At 39.6% G+C, this 17,954-nt stretch overlaps 1 protein-coding gene across 1 annotated transcript in view; it reads left to right on the forward strand.

Moving 5' to 3' along the window:
• The first annotated feature begins 4,684 nt into the window (after nucleotides 1-4,684).
• SNX4 (sorting nexin 4) overlaps nucleotides 4,685-17,954 on the forward strand; it is a 56,066-nt gene continuing 42,796 nt past the window's right edge. The window contains exons 1-2 of the mRNA XM_060775229.2: nucleotides 4,685-4,974; nucleotides 11,515-11,633. Coding sequence (XP_060631212.2) covers nucleotides 4,738-4,974; nucleotides 11,515-11,633 — 356 coding nt within the window. The 5' untranslated portion in view covers nucleotides 4,685-4,737. The remainder of the gene's footprint in view (nucleotides 4,975-11,514; nucleotides 11,634-17,954) is intronic.

A 17,954-nucleotide genomic window follows, 5' to 3' on the forward strand; every position in this document is an offset into this window, starting at 1 on the left:
AGTTCAGGAAGCTACATCCTCAACATCCTTCAGACTCAGGCCCCTTCCACACAGTTGAATAAAATCCCATATCATTGGCTTTGAACTGCGATATATGGCAGGGTGGACTGAGAAAAAACCCAGTTCAAAGCAGATATTCTGGGTTACATGTCTGTGCAGAAGGGCCCTCAGTGATGTGTGTGAAATTCAGCAGTGCTTACAGTAATGCTGTAACACTCCATCTTTCATGTATGTTCAATGCAGCTGCATCAAAGACCATTATCACTGAAGCGATGCTCCTCTGCCATCAACTCTGCTGGACTGGCCATGTTGTCCGGATGGCAGATCACCATCTCCCAAAGCAGTTACTATACACCCAACTCAAGAATGGGAAATGTAATGTTGGTGGACAGGAAGAGATTTAAAGATGGGCTTAAAGCTAACCGTTAAAACTGTGGCATAGACACTGAGAACTGGGAAATCCTGGCCCTTGAGTGCTAGCTGGAGGTCAGCTGTGACCAGCAGTGCTGTGGAATTTGAAGAGGCACAAATGGAGGACGAAAGGGAGAAGCATGCCAAGAGGAAGGCATGCCAAGCCAACCCTTACCGGAACTGCCTTCTACCTGGAAACTGATGTCCTCACTGTGGAAGAACGTGTGGGTCAAGAATAGGGCTCTACAGTCACCTATGAATCCACCGCCAAGACCCTACACTTGTAAGGCCATCGTACTCGGACAACAAGGGATCGGTTAAAGTAACACTCCACCTTCCATGTATGTGCAATGCAGCTGTATCAGAGCAATAAAATAATTCAGTAACTAATTGGAAGCTGTTCTCAAATGATGGCTGCAATATAAAGAAATGAGATGGTTTCAACTTGACGAAAACTGTAAAAAAGTTATTTAGGGTATAGTCCTATACTGAAGAGTAAGTTCCATACTCAGTAGAGCTTACTTCTGAGTAGATGTGCAGAGCCCAACATCTCCACATCTGCTCTTTTAAAGATATCCATCTATCCATCCACCATCTATCTGCAACACAACTTAAGTAGTCATTTCAATTTCATACATTAGCCTTTAAAAGCAGTTAATATTTTATTTATCAGTAACAACAGTGTATTTTCTTCACTCTGAATGCTCTTTTCTCAAGCTGTGTCCAACAGCCAGAGTTTTGGAAAAGACTTTTTAAACAAGATCTTATGAACTTAATAAATGCCATGAATGTCTCAGTATGTTCCCTTTTCTAACACAGTTAGAAAAAAAGTTAGATTCTTTTTAAAAATATGGCTGTACTCATCTTTGCCCTTTTTGCAAATACCTATTCTTCTTTACATTTTGTTGCTTCATTTTAAAACTTGCTATTTCTAGAAATGCAGTGATGGTGAAAACTGATATGAGCACAACCTATGAAGCTGCTTGTAGTGCAGCTAGTTGTGTGCTCTCAATCTCTGACAATTTTGTAGCTTCAGTATGATTGAAAAAACATGAATGCTGGGCAGGCCACCTTTGATAATTGCTTTCAGTTTAGTTGATAACAAGTTGTGTTGTGAATTCCAGGTTTGCCCTACTGAATGAAGTATACCAACGAGGTTACAATGAATGTCAGACATTATATGCTAATACATATACTTTGAATGTATCTTTTCATGTGGGATTGGTTTGTTTGCTTTGATTTTCACAAGGCAAGCATTTTGCCACTGTGTTCCACAAGCAAAGAGAAATTCAAAAGAGAAGATCAGGACAGGCATGGTTCCCTCTGAAATGCATTGTGAAGGGATTGGAGGTGCGCATAAAAAAGGGAGACAGACACAGAGTTACGGCAGGCACCATTTGAAATATGAATGTCATCCCAAAGGAACATATTCACATCAGTCTCAGTCGACCCACTTTAGCATTGTTCTAAGTCAGAAATCAGTCAAAGTACTCCATTACAATGTCAATGTATCAAAAGAAATGAGTTCAGTTACATGAAGCTATGTTCCATCTTCAGAAGGTATAGCCTTATTTACCACTGCTTAAAAGTCACATTGGGTTGCCAAGTGAAATAATAAGAGTTATGTATCTTTTATCATTATATAGAAGAGAAAAAATCAGCAGTTCATGAAAGCATTCTACTCAACAGTTAAAGTGACAGGAGCCCTGTTTTTGTTTCATCTAGTAACTTTACATTCATCAGTCTTCCATTGAAGTGCATGTTGATGAGTTAGTGTTATCGTGCTTTCATTTTGTTCTCTTGGAAACTTTATTTTGTTCATGCTGCAAATATGAAGGACCAAACTCTTACCTGTTCTCCCTGCAATTAAGACATCTTTGTTTCTTTGCATTGTCCCTTTAAACCTTACCATCAGCCATTGGCTCTGAATGATTTTCCAAATTAGCTGGTTTACTCAGTTTTAAGAAGGCAAAACAGCCATACTGAGCTAAGCTTGCATGCATTTGCCCTCTCGAACCCATCTTCCTTTCACAACTCCAGTTAAAATAAACTCCAAGATCATTTTACAGACCCATAGAGTGCTTTCAGTGTATCTGGTTTCTATTCTGTTGTCTTCAATGTTTGTACAAATTTCTTCCGAGATTATTTTATTGTTACCTTTGCCTTTTCACTGCAATTAAAAGAGTTTCCCAGGCATTTATAACTGAACAATTCTTGGCACAAAATCTCCCTTTGATTATGCGAACTGCAAAAGTGCCCTTAGAGTAGGATTGATTTAAGATTTGTTTCATTAACCTAAGTCCATTTTATGCATGGTTGCACACTGTCGCCCAAAATCTGCTTCCCATTATACTGTGGTCTTTGGGATGTTTATGCTAGATGAACATTAAGATATGTCTTTTGCATCAATTACATGTGAATTTTAAAGGATGTGCATTTTTTGAATCTGCATCATCGATTTACATGAAATGCTGATGTGAATATCATATATACCCCATCAAGCACTAATTGTTATGGTTGGGTCCCAAGTGAAAGAGAATCTGGTATCCCCATCTTTATTTATGGGAGTACAAAGGGGGATTGAACTGGCACATGCAAGTATGTTGAGCCCCATGTTGTTGATTTTTTTCTTTTTCGAGCTGGTAATCTCAGAGTTGAATAATACAGAACAAGGCGGGCAGGTTGCCTGGTTTTGTCTTGTCTTAATGTCCACCCCAGAAAAACTTGTGATGTCTGTGGTTTGAGGGTTGGGCTAGGAGTGTATCTACACAATAAAATGAATGCAGTTTGAGACCACATTAACCACCATGGCTGGATGCTATGGAATACCGGGAGTTGTAGTCTGGGGAGGCAGCAGCACCCTTTGGCAGAGGAGGCCAAAGACCTTGTAAAACTGTAAGGATTCTATTGCATTAAGTAGAGTCAATCAACATTGATTCTAGTGTAGATGCACCCTAGGATACAGGGAGATGAGTGTTTGAATCCTTGCTTGGACATGGAAACCCATAGTCACCTTTTAAAAAAGTCATACTCTCTCAGCCTCAAAGAACTGCAAAGGCAAAGCAATTCTACCAACAAAAACCCTGTGATAGGTTCACTGTAGAATAATCATAAGTCATAAATGACTTGTCATTCTTTCTCTTTCTCTTCCATCCTTCTCTCTTCCATCCTTCCCTTCTTTCTCTTCCTTCCCCTTTGTCTTCCCTTCTTCCCCTTTCTCTTCTTCCTTCCCCTCTTCCATCCTTCCCCTCTCCTCTTTCTCTTCCTCCCTTCCTCCCCCTCTTCCATCTTTCCCCTTTCTCTTCCTTCCTTTTCTTCTTCTTTCCCCTTTCTCTTCTCTCCTTCCCCTCTTCCTCTTCCTTTCTTCTTCTCTTCCTTCCTCTCTTCCTTCCCCTTTTCCATCCTTCTCCTTTCTTTTCCACCCTTCTCCTTTCTCTTCCTTCCTTCCCTCTTCCTTCTGAAGGGAACTCTTTCAATAGTTTAAATGTGAATCTTAAAAAGACAGCCAGTCTCCATGAGGTTTGAAGCAAAAATCTCTTTATTTTTCAAGTGCGGCCGCACTGGACAGAAACAGCAAGACAATCAGATGTCTATCAAAAGGCTGCCTGTACCATTTGATCTTTCCAATTTCATTCTTATACCCTTTTTCTTTCCTTTCTATTCTCTCCTTCCCCTCTTTCTCTTCCTTCATCTCTTCTATCCTTCCCCTTCCTTCCCTTCCCTTCTTCTCCTCTTCCTTCCTCTCTTCCCCTTTCTTTTCTCTCCTTCCCCTCTTCCTTCCCCTTTCTTTTCCTTCCTTCTCCTCTTTCTCTTCCTTCCCCTTTCTCTTCTTTCTTTCCTCCCCCTCTCTCTTCCTTCCATCCTTCCCCTCTTCCTTTCCCTTTCTCTTCATTCCCTTTTCATTCTCCCTTTTTCTCTATCCTACCTTTCTTCCCTTCCCTGCCTTCTCCCCATCCTTTCCCTTCTACCAGTGGTTCTCATCCTGTGAGTCCCCAGGTGTTTTGGCCTACAACTCCCAGGATTCCCAGCCAGTTTACCAGCTGTTAGGATTTCTGTGAGTTGAAGGCCAAACCATCTGGGCACCCACAGGATGAGAACTACTGCTCTAGGCTGAGGTGTTCTCCTGTGACTTTGTAAGCAGTCAGATAAACTACTGTAATTGGCCTAACCCCTCCCTTTCACCCTTCCCTTCCTCCCTCTCTTTCTCCTCCTCCCCGAGGCCACGCCCCCTCCCTTCCTCGCGGCTCGCTCTGCGCATGCGCCGTCGGCGGCCGAGCGGTCTTTGCTGGCGGCGCCTCCTCCTCCTCCTGCCCGCCGCCTTCCTCAATGGAGGCGCCCCATCCGGGGGCCCAGAGCCCCGGCAGTGGCAGCAACAGCAGCGGCGCCGAGGGGAGCAGCAGCGGGGAGAGCGGGAGCAGCAGTAGCGGCAGCCAGGGCGGAGGCGCCGAGCCTGAGGCGCCTTCCAGCCCGGGCCCCGGAGAGAGGCAGGCCGCTGACGGGCACGAAGGGAGGCCCGCCAAGGCGGCCGGGAGCGCCGGGGGACTGGCAGCACCAGCCTACGCGGTGAGGGGCCAGGAGGAGGAGGAGGAGGGAAAGGAGGCCTAGCCCCACGGAGAAGGGCGAGGAGTGGTGTTGATGCTGCCGCTAGGAATTGTGGGAGTTGTAGTCCAAAACACCTGGAGGGCCCAAGTTTGCCCATCCCTCGTGTCAGTGGTTCTCAACCTGTGGGTCTCCAGGTGTTTTGGCCTACAATTCCCAGAAATCCCAGCCAGTTTTCTAGTTATTAGGGTTTCTGGGAGTTGAACCCACAGGTTGAGAACCATTGAAAATCCCAAGCATTTAATATAATTGGGGAAGAGGAGAGAGGGCCAAAATATCCCCAGTGGTTCCAGATCTCACCACTTGGGAGATAACCAGGGTCAGTTTTGTTGAGTATTTGGATTGGAGACTGTTCACAAATACCAAGTTCTGCTGCTGGATGTATTTCAGAGGCGGTGTCTGACTGTCTCTTGCCTAAGGAAACCCTATAAATCAGGCATGGGCAAACTTGGGCCTTCCGGGTGTTTTGGACTCCAACTCCCACAATTCCTAATAGCCGGCAAACTTGGTAGGCCGGTAGGCTGTTAGGAATGGTGGGAGTTGGAGTCCAAAACACCTGGAAGGCCCAAGTTTGCCCAGGCCTGCTATAAATACATGGAGTGCTCCATAAGGGTGGTGGCCCCCCCAATTTAGGAAGTCCCTCCCAAGGGAGATTAGGCAAGCTCCCACATTGTCCTCCTTTCACAGGGATTTGAAAACCAGGATTTTTCAGCTTGCATTTGGGGACGCCTAGCCCCTCCTTATAAGTGTCCAGTACCTAGGTTGCCTGATATTTTGTCATTCATCCAGTAACCGGCCCTATTGTACAGTGTATGTTATGTTAATGTTTTAAATTGTTTTTAATTTACTGTTTTTAATTGTTATATCTGTTATAATTGTTTTGTACGTTGTGGGATCAAATTGTTGCCAATGTAAGCGGCTCTGAGTCCCCCCTCAGGGGTTGAGAAGAGTGGGGTAGAAATGTTGGAAATAAATAAATAAAATGCCCAGCCCTTTATAGACTGATCACACCTGCTGTACTACTGGCAATTGGTTTTGCTGAGTATTGTTATTTATTTATTAATTTATTATTTACCCTTATAATAATCTAATAGCTTAATTTTTATACCCTGCCTCCATCTCCCCAAAAGGGACTCGGGGCAGCTTACAAGGGGACAAACCCAAAGAGCACAGAATTAAAACATAACACAATAAAATCAAATCAAAAGAAAACAATGTAAGAGCATATCACAATAAAATATAACATCATAAAAACAGAAACGTGCTGTTTATTTATTCTTTTCATACCCCACCTTTCTCTACCCCGAAGGGAACTCAAGGCAGCTTACATATGGCAATTATTTAATGCCTTGCAACATATACAGATATTTAAAAACTTAAAAACAGTTGAGTTAACATTGATACAAGTTAAACATTTAAAAATTACATTCAGTATTAAAATCACACCATCCAAAAATCATGGTCCAAGGTCGATTACATAGTCAGTTGCATATAATTCAATTTATATTGCACCACACTAGTCTTTGAAAGCCTGGTCCCAGAGCCAAGATTTTACTTTCCTTCCGAAAGTGAGGAGGGAGGGGGCTGACCTGATGTCGCTAGGAATGGTGTTCCACAGCCAATGGGCCATCACTGAAAAGGCCCTATCTGTCATCCCCACCAGTTGCACTTGTTTTGACTGAGTTTCAATGCTGATGTTTTATAGTTTATGTGTTATTTAAATGTGGTTTAATCTGGATTGTTATATTTTACTATGTTTTATTTTAACTGCGTTTTTGTTTGAATTGATTGTTTTGTATTTGTGTTTTTATGGGCATTTTGTCCTCTATGTAAGCAGTCCCGAGTCCCTTCGGGGAGATGGTGGTAGGGTATAAGAATAAAGTTATTATTATTATAAGTCAACAGGCACCTTGAAGGTACGTACACATATTGAGAGGCATTGGGAGTGGTGGGGATAGAGGAGGGGGCGAGTTGGAGGGAAAGATAGGCGCAACACCTGGGAGGGCTCTGCATTGCTACCTGTTTCTTTGGGTAAATCTACACTGAGGAATTATTGCAGTTTAACAACTTGTAACTGCCTTGACTCAATGTTATGCAATCCTAGGAGTTGTTGTTTTACAAGACAATGAGTGCTGTTGTCTCACCAAACGACATCTCTCACGATTATACAGCATTAAAGTGGAATCAGAATGCATTATTTCTACAGTGTAGAACCAGCCTATTTGAGAGTTGGCCATAACTGGGAATTCTGGCAGGCACAGTGTGGCATATGATAAAGAAGAAAGCTGCATCAGCTGGGAGCTCTTCTTTTCTTTGTCCATTGCTCTTTCCCTTGGTACGAAAACCACTTAACAACAATGGGCTATTTAGCCGCCTTTGTGCTGCAATCATGAGGCACCTGCAATGACAGTAGTCTTTAATATTTAACATCAGCTTTCATGAAACTTGGCTTACTCTACTTCTAAGCTTCTAGTCCCCACTGGGCTGTGAATTTCATTGGACAAGCTTGTGCCAATCACACACTGCCTGATGTACTTCCTAGGAATGTTTTGGCACTTCATTGGGGAAGGGAGAGCCAAATGTAGTACCCTAAACTCTTCAGAAGAAATAATAATAATAACAACAACAACTATATTTTTGCATCCCACCACCATCTTCCTGAAGGGACTCAGGGCAACTTACATGGGGACAAGCCCGGTCAAATATAGGTTAAAATACAGCATAGTAAAAATTATAAAAGCAACAATGTAAGAGAACATAAAATAACATCAACAACCAGCGGGGATATAAATCTGTTTTTGGATTTGGAATCTGAAGCTTGGTGAAACATATATTATTTCTCACAGTCACTCAGTATTTTGTTATAATGTTTTTTAAAAAGCTCCAAAATAAATACATTCATATTTGCTGCAATAGACTGACATGGGTTGGAAGTGACATGATTGATAAAAGGAGTGGCTCTCAACCTGTGGGTCCCCTGGTGTTTTGGCCTACAACTTCCAGAAATTTCAGCCAGTTTACCTGTTGTTAGGATTTCGGGTGTTGAAGGCCAAAACATCTGAGGCCCCACAGGTTGAGAACCACTGCTTAAGGGGACATTCTTTGCCCTGGTGATTAGTAGTCAGAGGTGTTGTTTTATCTCTGCTGCCTCATCGGGACTGAGTGTAAGAGAAGCTGGAACAGAGCTGGTGCTTGACGTCTTTGCTTGTCCTTCACTGTTAATATGGAATCACAGTTTATTTATCTTAAAAATCATTATCTGTCCCTCTCTAGGCGACCAAAGAAAAGATGATGGTGGTCAAAACATTACACTTATCAGGGTGCAAATGCAACTGGCAGAAACCCTTCCCAAGCCAAAGCTGGATTTGCAATACCTACATAGCAACTGGTGGTCTCAATGCATCTTGGGTTTTGTTATCCCACGGAGCATTTGTGCAAAATATAGCATTAGAATTAGGAAAAGGGCTTGAATAAAGATTGTTTTTTTGTTTTTTTTAAAGATATTGTTAGAGATTTTACATATGGAACAAAGTTCATTGAAATATCGAACATAAAAACAAATGCTATTGTTGGAGATGTAGTGAATGAGATCACCCTATTTTATTTCTGTATTACTGTGTGAGAAGCTGAAGCTTGTTTTCTCAGATCTTTGTTTTGATTTGTACGACAAATGAGGAATTATGAATGGTCTTTAGCATTCTTGTCTCCTGTTGCTTCTTTTTGCTGCTCCTTTTGGCTCAGTTGGGGAGATGGGACACTTTCTTCTGATGGTAGTAGGCCACAAACTCAGCAACATAGTTCTGAAGTTGCCACCACCAGTAGTCATTCATCACAAAAGGGATAAGTACACTTCCCTTTTTTATCATTTCCCTTCCGTTAATGAAATGTGCTGGGGATTCATGTAAAATTGAAACACAAGGTTACAGAGGAAGGATGTGGAAATAATCCAGGTTAGTGGATTTTTCAACGATCCCTTCATACAATTTTAAAATGTTTGTGAGTACTAGTAGACTAATTTCCTCCCAGGTCAAGTTCTTGTTCTGTTAAGCTTCAGCAAAATCAGTGAAGACTCTTGTGTCCATCTTATTACACCATAAGCTTTGTAGATGCTGTTGACTTCATCACAAGCATTAAGTGTTATCGTTGTAGGGAGATTAAAATTCAGCAAGTACAGACAGTGTTGAGTAATCATCTTACTGTTAGACTAAATCTTTTTAAGCTATTAAAACGAGCATAAGACAGTTAGTGGTGACTTCATTCTTTAGCAGGTTTCTGGTTATTTCATGTTTATATAATTGTTGGATTAGAGTGGAGAACCCGTGGCTCTTGTGACATCTGGAACAACAAATACTATCACTCTGTAGTTTAGGCAACACTTAGCACCACAGGAATTGTAGTTCAGCAACACCTGATCTCACTTTACATCATGGGACTCGGAGCCCTTCCACACAGCCCTATATCTCAGAATATCTGCTTTGAACTGGGTTATCTGAATCAACACTCAGATAATGTTTCTGCCTTGATATTCTGGAATATAGGGCTATGTGGAAAGGCCGCCTGTGGTAGATTCTTCGGGGAATCGTAGTTTCATTTATCAGGAAACTAGTTAAGAAGGTTTACAGGTTATGTGGTGGATGGTCAGTCATCTGAGATACGCCTTTTTTCTAGGCTATTTGGATCTTTTATATTGAGTTACCTAGATGCTGGTTCATGGAATTGAAAGCAGCTGTATCTAAGGGCCCTTCCACAAAGCCGTATAATCCAGAATATCAAGGTAGGAAATCCCACAGTATCTGCTTTGAACTGGGTAATCTGAGTCCGCACTACCATATGTTCCAGATCAAAGCAGATATTGTGGGATTTTCTGCCTTGATATTCTGGGTTATATGGCTGTATGGAAGGGCCCTAAGATTTCTATCTAAGACTGGATATACACTGTCAAATAATGCAATTTGATATCAATTATATGGGTCTACACTGGACATATAGTTCAAACTGCATTATTTGGCAGGGTAGATACAACCTATGACATAGTTGGATGCGAAAAACAGGCTGTGTTCCCATGTTCCTCATTCTGCATAAGGATGGGCATTGTAACAGGCAGTTGTGGCTCTGATGTTGTTGGACGGCTATTCCAGGCATCCCTTACTATTAACTAGGGCTGATGGAAATTTTAAAGAACCAGAGTTCAATATGGCCTCAGTTGCTCACCTCTGTTCTGCATGGGCATGGAATGGATAATTGGGAATAAAATGTGTTGTGAATGTGTCATCTGGTGTTGGGGCTAGGACGTTTTACGGTTTGCCTGAGTTGCCAAATGCCATCTCAGAACTGAGTCCGAAGACTCAGGGTGTTTGAAACAGTTACATCAACCTTTTGCTGAGGTTATCTTGTCAGAATTGCTTCAGGAAATCACCGCTGTCAAAAAAACATGCAGAGTATATGTTGAAACCTAAAGGAGTTCTTAATTTGGCAAAATGTGTTGTAAGTGGCTAACTGGGGACACAAAAGCCCAGTGAAGCAGAAAGGAAAGCAGAATGCTTGATATTTCATTCTCCTTTCATAGAATCATAGAATCAAAGAGTTGGAAGAGACCTTATGGGCTAGCCGCTATCCAGTCCAACCCCCTGCCAAGAAGCAGGAATATTGCATTCAAATCACCCCTGCCAAATGGCCATCCAGCCTCTGTTTAAAAGCTTCCAAAGAAGGAGCCTCCACCACACTCCGGGGCAGAGAGTTCCACTGCTGAACGGCTCTCACAGTCAGGAAGTTCTTCCTAATGTTCAGATGGAATCTCCTCTCTTGTAGTTTGAAGCCATTGTTCCGCGTCCTAGTCTCCAAGGAAGCAGAAAACAAGCTTGCTCCCTCCTCCCTGTGGCTTCCTCTCTTCCTCTCTTTCAATAGGTCCTCTTTTGATTCAGATAAGGACTACCAGCTGGTGCAATATGGTCTAGCTGTTTTAGTTCCACAAATGTAAATTTTCTTGTCTACCTTTGTTACTCAATTGGTCTAATTTAAAGGTCAATATGATAGCGTGGTAGGAATTTTTTCCTGAGATGGTTAAAAGAGGTGAATAGGACCATCCTTTTTCTATTTTGAAAAGGCTGAATATCACAATGTACTGCTGCGTTTTATTGAGTTTTTAACGGGGGGTGGTGGGGTGGTGGTGGTGGTTATATGTTTTAAGTAATTTTGTTTATGCATTTTATTGTTGTTGTATTATTTTTATGTTCTTGTTGTATTATATGGCTGCACTATTGAGTGCATTGTGAGCCTCCCCAAGTCCCTTTGGGAAGATGGTGGCAGGGTATAAATAAAGTTTCATTCATTCATTCATGTACTGTGAAATATGAGGCACTCTTACAACAAGAAATTAAATATGGTTTTCTCTTGTTAAGAGCCAGGCTTTGCTCCTGGCAGAAAACAAAGCACATAATACTTTATTGTGCAAAGCAAATGATAAGAGTACTTACAAATGTATTTTTTCATCTCTCGGTGAAAAAGATGATGGAAGATTGTTTATTGAAGAAAATAGAAATCAGCGTTGCAGAAGCTGAAAAACGGACAGGACGGAATGCCATGAACATGCAGGAAACTTACACTGCTTATTTGGTGGAAACAAGGTGGGTAACGAACATGAGCAAAGATTAAGTATTGGATTAGCACTATAGTAAATGGCCAATTGCATTGTAATACTTTATGGGTCAATATGGGCATTGTAATTCTGTTATTTAAGCTGAGATGGCCACAGGCTTTTGTAGCAGTCTGTGAACAAAACAGGATATCTTTAATTCACTATAATTTCCTATTTCATCCCACTGGAAAACTGTGATTTGAAACAAAACAGGATTTCAAATCACAATTTTAATTTGGTTCAATAACTTAGACAAAATGAAAAACTGGTTTATTTAGATGTTTTCTGATGTAATCAGACTTAGTGCCAGGTAAATAGGCTGTATTCCTAGGGAAAAGATGTGCATGGTTCTCTGTTGAATAACTTTAAATACATTAGTCATCTAAACTGATCCACTGTCTATACAACAGCTCCTGAAATGTTCTTGTTAATATGTGTATATTATAGAAGCATGTACCTAGGATAGTAGATATTATTGTCGTTTAATTATAGATTCACTGTGGTTCTCAGAAAGTATTTGCTTTGAGTTTTGATATTATTTGAATCATTTCAATCTCTTTTGGAAATGATGTTGCTCCACCATCATGACTTTGAAATGAAATAATCAGTAGTCACATTGGATGCGTCATAGGATGCAAGCAGTCTGCTGACACTTACATTGTGGCAACAGACAAACATAGTGCTATAATAAATATTGACTAACTATTGTTCCTTGTACATGTTTACCTAATAGTTTTGGTTTACTCCAAACAAATCAACATTGCACCTATTGTTATTTGGAACTAATGCACAATTACTATTTTCCCCTGTTTTCTAAGAAATGATGTTTTCAGCTATACCACTTATGATATGGAAAATTCTTAATTTTTCATTTTAAACATTATTCTTCATATTTTGTGTTTTATTAATACCCTCATTTATTTGAGTCTAATGTGCCACTGAATCTAATATGCACATCAATTTTCAAAACCCTAAAACCAAAAAAAAATAAAATAGTATTTGCTGCCAAATGTAATACAGAGCAGTAAAAATGGTGCTCTTTGTAATTTGGTCAAAAAAGATGTGCATTACTATTGCTGCCTGCTTAGAATTCCTTCATTATAAACAATTGTGTTAGAACACTAAAGCTTCCAATGATAAAAAAGAAAATCTTGGGATGCATCTATGCTGTAGAATAACCAACTTCAATTGCCTTGATTCAATGCTATGGAATCCTGGGGGCTGTAGTTTGACAAGGTCTTCAGCCTTCCTTGCCAAAGACAGTTGATGCTCCACCAAACTACAAATCCCAGGACTGCATAATATTGAGCCCTGGCCATTTAATTGAGCTCTGGCCATTTAATCATACATGACTTCCACAAAGTTGCACTTCCTGAAGCACTTTTCTGTTTTGATTTGGCACTAAGATTATAATATTACGCTAATCTAATGCACACCCCAATTTTGGCAAGGTCATTTAGCCGAAATAGGTGAGCATTAATTCAAGTAAACACAGTATTTGAACTTCTGAATTCTTTTTTGTGAAGGAGTAAGTATTTTTCTTTTGTAAAATGGTTTTGATACTGAGATAGAAGTCAGTGGGTCTCACCTGGGAGTCGCAACCCTTATGCAACCAACATGGGATCCCCTTCATGAAAACCCGTTATCAGCAATGGGGGAGCCCTGAAGATTTACAGAAATACAGAATATCTTTAGAAAAATCTTGTTAAGAGAATACCTCTCTCTAAAACACCCTAAATGAGGACTGAATGCACAGTGTGGACCAAAATAATATCTGGAAACAAAGACAAATAGATGTAGAAAAGAATAAAGTGGAACGATGACTTTATTTGGATAGACAACTTTGTAGTTCATTCAGAAACATCATTTCCCTATATCCAGAAAGGATAGTGAAAATTAGTATGCCGACCCCAAAACCAAAGACTCTCTTTCTGTATCCCTTTCTTTTTTGGTGTGAAACATTTTGAAAGAAAACTTGCTGGTAATGCAGATTCTAGAACAAATGCCATTCATTGTTTTGTTAGTACATAGAAAATGCGGTAATTAGGAGAAGGACACATGTGTTGATAACTAAAATGAGTTAACACACTGATACTAAAACTGAATGACTGGTTTTGCACTAAAATGTGAATAGCCCTCTGAGACAAGTGTAGCATTAGCAGTTTTTTTAAAACCAAACCTTCCCTTGTGTCCTGCCAGAACAGAACAAGTTAGCTCCTGAAGTAATCCCTTGCTTTATGGAATTGTTTGTATGCTAGAAAAATTATGTATATAGTCTTCTAAATGTATTTTTAAAGGAGACGTGGGCAATATAGAATGTCCACATGGTTTCAGTTTCAGGAGAAAACAGATTAAGTAATTTCAGGAGAACCCTCAAATGTTGATTTAACTTAAGAATTGTGCTCTGTAGATGTTTTTGAAGGTTTTATTCTAATTGTTAACCACTTTTATAAGAAATTTCAGGAGATTCTAGGGCATTTATTCCCAACCTGTGGTCCATTGACCACCAGTGGTTCGCAAGAACAAAAATATGGTCCGCGTCCTCACCATTACTACAACATTGCCTCAAAACCATGTGGCAACGAGAGTGACTGGTCTTGCGAAACCCTCATATAGTTCTGAGGCAATGGGGATGTTGGGAGTGGAGGGGCTGACTACTCACGAAAGATTACTACTACCATATCTGCTCTAGATTATTAAATATGGTTTTCTGTGGGTGAGCAGATGGCAACTACTGGATGACATATGTTCTGTATCAGAATCTAGAGCTAATGTGGTCTATCTAATGGAATTTTCTAAATCAGCACCCCAAATAACCAAATCGAATCTAAAAAATTCCAATTCATATTTATTTATTTACTTACTTTACTTTACTTGTATACTGCTGTTCTCAGCCCGAAGGCAACTCACAGCAGTTCACAACCAACAAAAAAAGCAGAAATTCAATGTCAGATATAAAACAGTTAACAATCCCGTGCAGCACACAATTAATAAACACTTATTACAATAACTAATCACCATCATCTCATCCACAAAAACATAATCCAAACTCATCAACCATTTTCCATTCCTATGTTCATTACCAATTATTGCACTAGTTATTCGAACGCCTGCTCAAACAACCAGGTCTTAACTTTTTTACGGAATACCATTAGAGATGGTGGTAGCCTGATGTCCGTGGGAAGCGCGTTCCACAGCCGAGGGGCCACCACTGAGAAGGCCCTATCTCTCATCTCATCCAGACTGTCACAGCGGCCAAGCACCGGTTCAGGACCTGGACAGCCTCCTTAGTAGCAGGTGGAAAGGAGTGACAGAGTTGGACATCATCCGCGTACAGATGACACCGTACCCCGAAACTCCGGATGATCTCCCCCAGCGGCTTCATGTAGATGTTAAACAACATGGGAGACAATATTGAGCCCTGAGGAACCCCACAAGACAACGGAAACTCATAAGAACTTGATAGTTTTTCAAGGTGCCACAAAACATTTGCTGGGACAAACAGTGTAAATTTTAAAAAAGACTCACATGTTCTCTATGGTCAGTAAAATCAGAAGTATCAATCGGTGCAATGGTTCCCCATCTTTGATCTTTCAGATGTTTTGGACTTTTAACTCCCAGAAGTCCTGACACTGTGCAAAGCTGGCTGGGGCCTCTGGAAGCTGAAGACCAAAACACTTGGAAGACCAAAGGGGGAACCATTGGAACAGTCCCAATTCTATGCAGGCTATACAGAAGTGAACCATATTATGTCCAGTTTGTGTGCACAGTATAGTTAATGGAAACAGTTTGCTTTCACTTCCCTTCAGAACTGTTTGCTGGTTGTAAGAAATCTGTGTTTTACCTGGTGTGAGAATAACCTCATTTATTATTCTTTTAGAATTAAATGAAAAAAAATACTGCTTCTGTTATACGAAGCTATATGCCTTCATTAGTAATGATGATTGCAAGAGACACTGTTGTCGGTAAAAATGGTGAATTTGATTCTGATGGCCTCCAAACTGTTCTCCCCATAGACCTTCCTTTTGCCAAAGAGAACTAGTATATTTTTTCACTTGTTGAACAGTAAGGAAATGAAACAAGTTGTAATTGTTCTACAGGGTGTAGTATACATCTTGTTTTTCGGTACTGCTGCTGTTAATTATTTGCAAATCACCTTGGGGGTGCATGCCATTGTAGAGAACCAGGAGTTAGATGCAAGCAGCATACTAGAAAATGTGGTCAAGACTATCTTGAATTGTTTAAAGACTGGGGAGTGTAGAATGGTATGAGGATTACAGAATGATGTGCTTCAAACCTATAAGAAAAGATCTCATTGCTTTTCTTCCCATTTGCTTTAGTTTATAGATATAGCTTGCTTGTTTGTCAATATAAAGTTTTTAAAATTCAAATTTGAATACTTGCATGACCTCAAAAGCATAATTTTGAAATAACAGAAAACTCTACCCACGAATATATATGTATACCACTAAAGTCTAGGCAAACAAGAAAGAAAATAAATGTCTGTTGGTATACTGAGCCATAAAAACCTTTTCTAGACTCGGAAGAACTTTGGAAACTTTTTGGCCAGATGAATGGTTGAGAGTGTGAAAGAATAACTGATATTTGCAAAGTTGAAGAAAAAAGAAAGATTTGAGAAACTGGTTCCGATCCTATTCCTATTTATTCAGAAGTTAATTTAAGCGTTGGGGACAAGATGCATTATTATAACGAAAAAAAGAATTTATTCATTGAAAAATTCTGTTTTTTTTTAGATTGGAAGCCCTTGTAGATTTGGAGGGGGGGGGGTATTTTAGAAAAAAGAGAAAAATGTAGTTTTCAATAATTCAGAGGCGTGATTAAACTGAATAATGTTTATACTAGAGAAATTCTTACATATAGTAGGATGTATTAGTATCATTAGGAAAGATGGAATTCAGTGTAAATTCCTTTTTTCTTCTGTATCTTGTCTATATATATATATATATATATTCTTTATTTTCTTCCTTCTCTGTCTATTTTTCCTCATTTAATGTATTGGAATTTTTATAATAATAATAATAATAATAATAATAATAATAAGTGAAGAAGTGGGTTTGAGCAAATATTTGCAGCTTCAGTATTTTTAGTACAACAACCAGAATTATGTTCAAGTGGGGCAGCAGCAACACTTCTCCATTATCTAAAAAAAACTAAAGTAGTAGAAATATTTTATTCATGCACTCAATGTTTTTTTTTTATTATTATTACTGGAAAATACACTTGAGGTACTTCCTTTATTTTCGAATGTTTAGATTCTTTCAGTTTAATGGTTCATTTCAGATCATTAGTTTAAATAACTGTAGAAATTGGTGACTCTTTCCCACCCACTGTTTTAGTTTGGCATTCTTCATTAAGATAAATAAATGTGGCTTTTAGAGCAGTGCAGTATCTAAATTACTTACCATAATATTAATCAAAAGGTGAGAGTTCAAGATTTTAACCCCTTTCTTCCGCTTTTCCTCCATCATTTTGGTTTAGTCAATGAATAAGGGACATTGTTATAGCAATATTAAGAGGGGAAGCATGTGGTTTTCTTGTCAGAATGCTTAACAGGAATCATAGTGTTTCTCAAAGCAATTACAAATTGAGAAGTGAGACTAAATGTCAACAAGTGATTATCGTAGTAATTGAGATCGAGGTAGCCATGCTTGTGTTTGGAGATGAAGTTATTCGTGTGGCTGAAACAAAATCAAATGACGATGAGGTTATTCAGCATAATGAGAACTTTTTGTGGAGCAGAGTTCCTGGGGAGAAGCATTCTCCCATCAGAGATATTTTATAGCCACAAAATATAGCCAGATGGAAAAATGTTTAACAGGATTGTAAATACCTCATATTTTGCTTACCTTGTCTTATTTCCTTGCATTGAAGAATTCCAGCTTTCCATTTTAATCTATCTCTTAACCTAAACACTTAAGAATGACTGAAAGTCACCCAAAAGAATTTGAACTGTGTTTCTGTAGTATATTTACTGAAATGACAGTCTAGCCGAGCAGTACAGTCAAAATGTATTCAATTGCAGCATTTGTAGACTCCTTCTTCCCAGATGTTCTCTGGGTTTTCTAATGCGTAATACCATCCTAATATCAATTTAAACCTCTTTAGAAATTAGAGTAACATTAAAGGTGCCATACTATGCACTTCTGTAGAGCTTAGCTCCTAAAACATTTTGACCTTTTTCTGGAATTGTGCGAAGAAATAAAAGCATTCTACAAATATCGGATTGCACTTAGAAAAAGTGTTTTCTCTTGTGCATCTAAAATAGATAACAGCTATTCTGCAAGTTGAG

The sequence above is a fragment of the Anolis sagrei genome, chromosome 1, assembly GCF_037176765.1.
Source record: "Anolis sagrei isolate rAnoSag1 chromosome 1, rAnoSag1.mat, whole genome shotgun sequence".
Classification (NCBI taxonomy): domain Eukaryota; kingdom Metazoa; phylum Chordata; class Lepidosauria; order Squamata; family Dactyloidae; genus Anolis; species Anolis sagrei.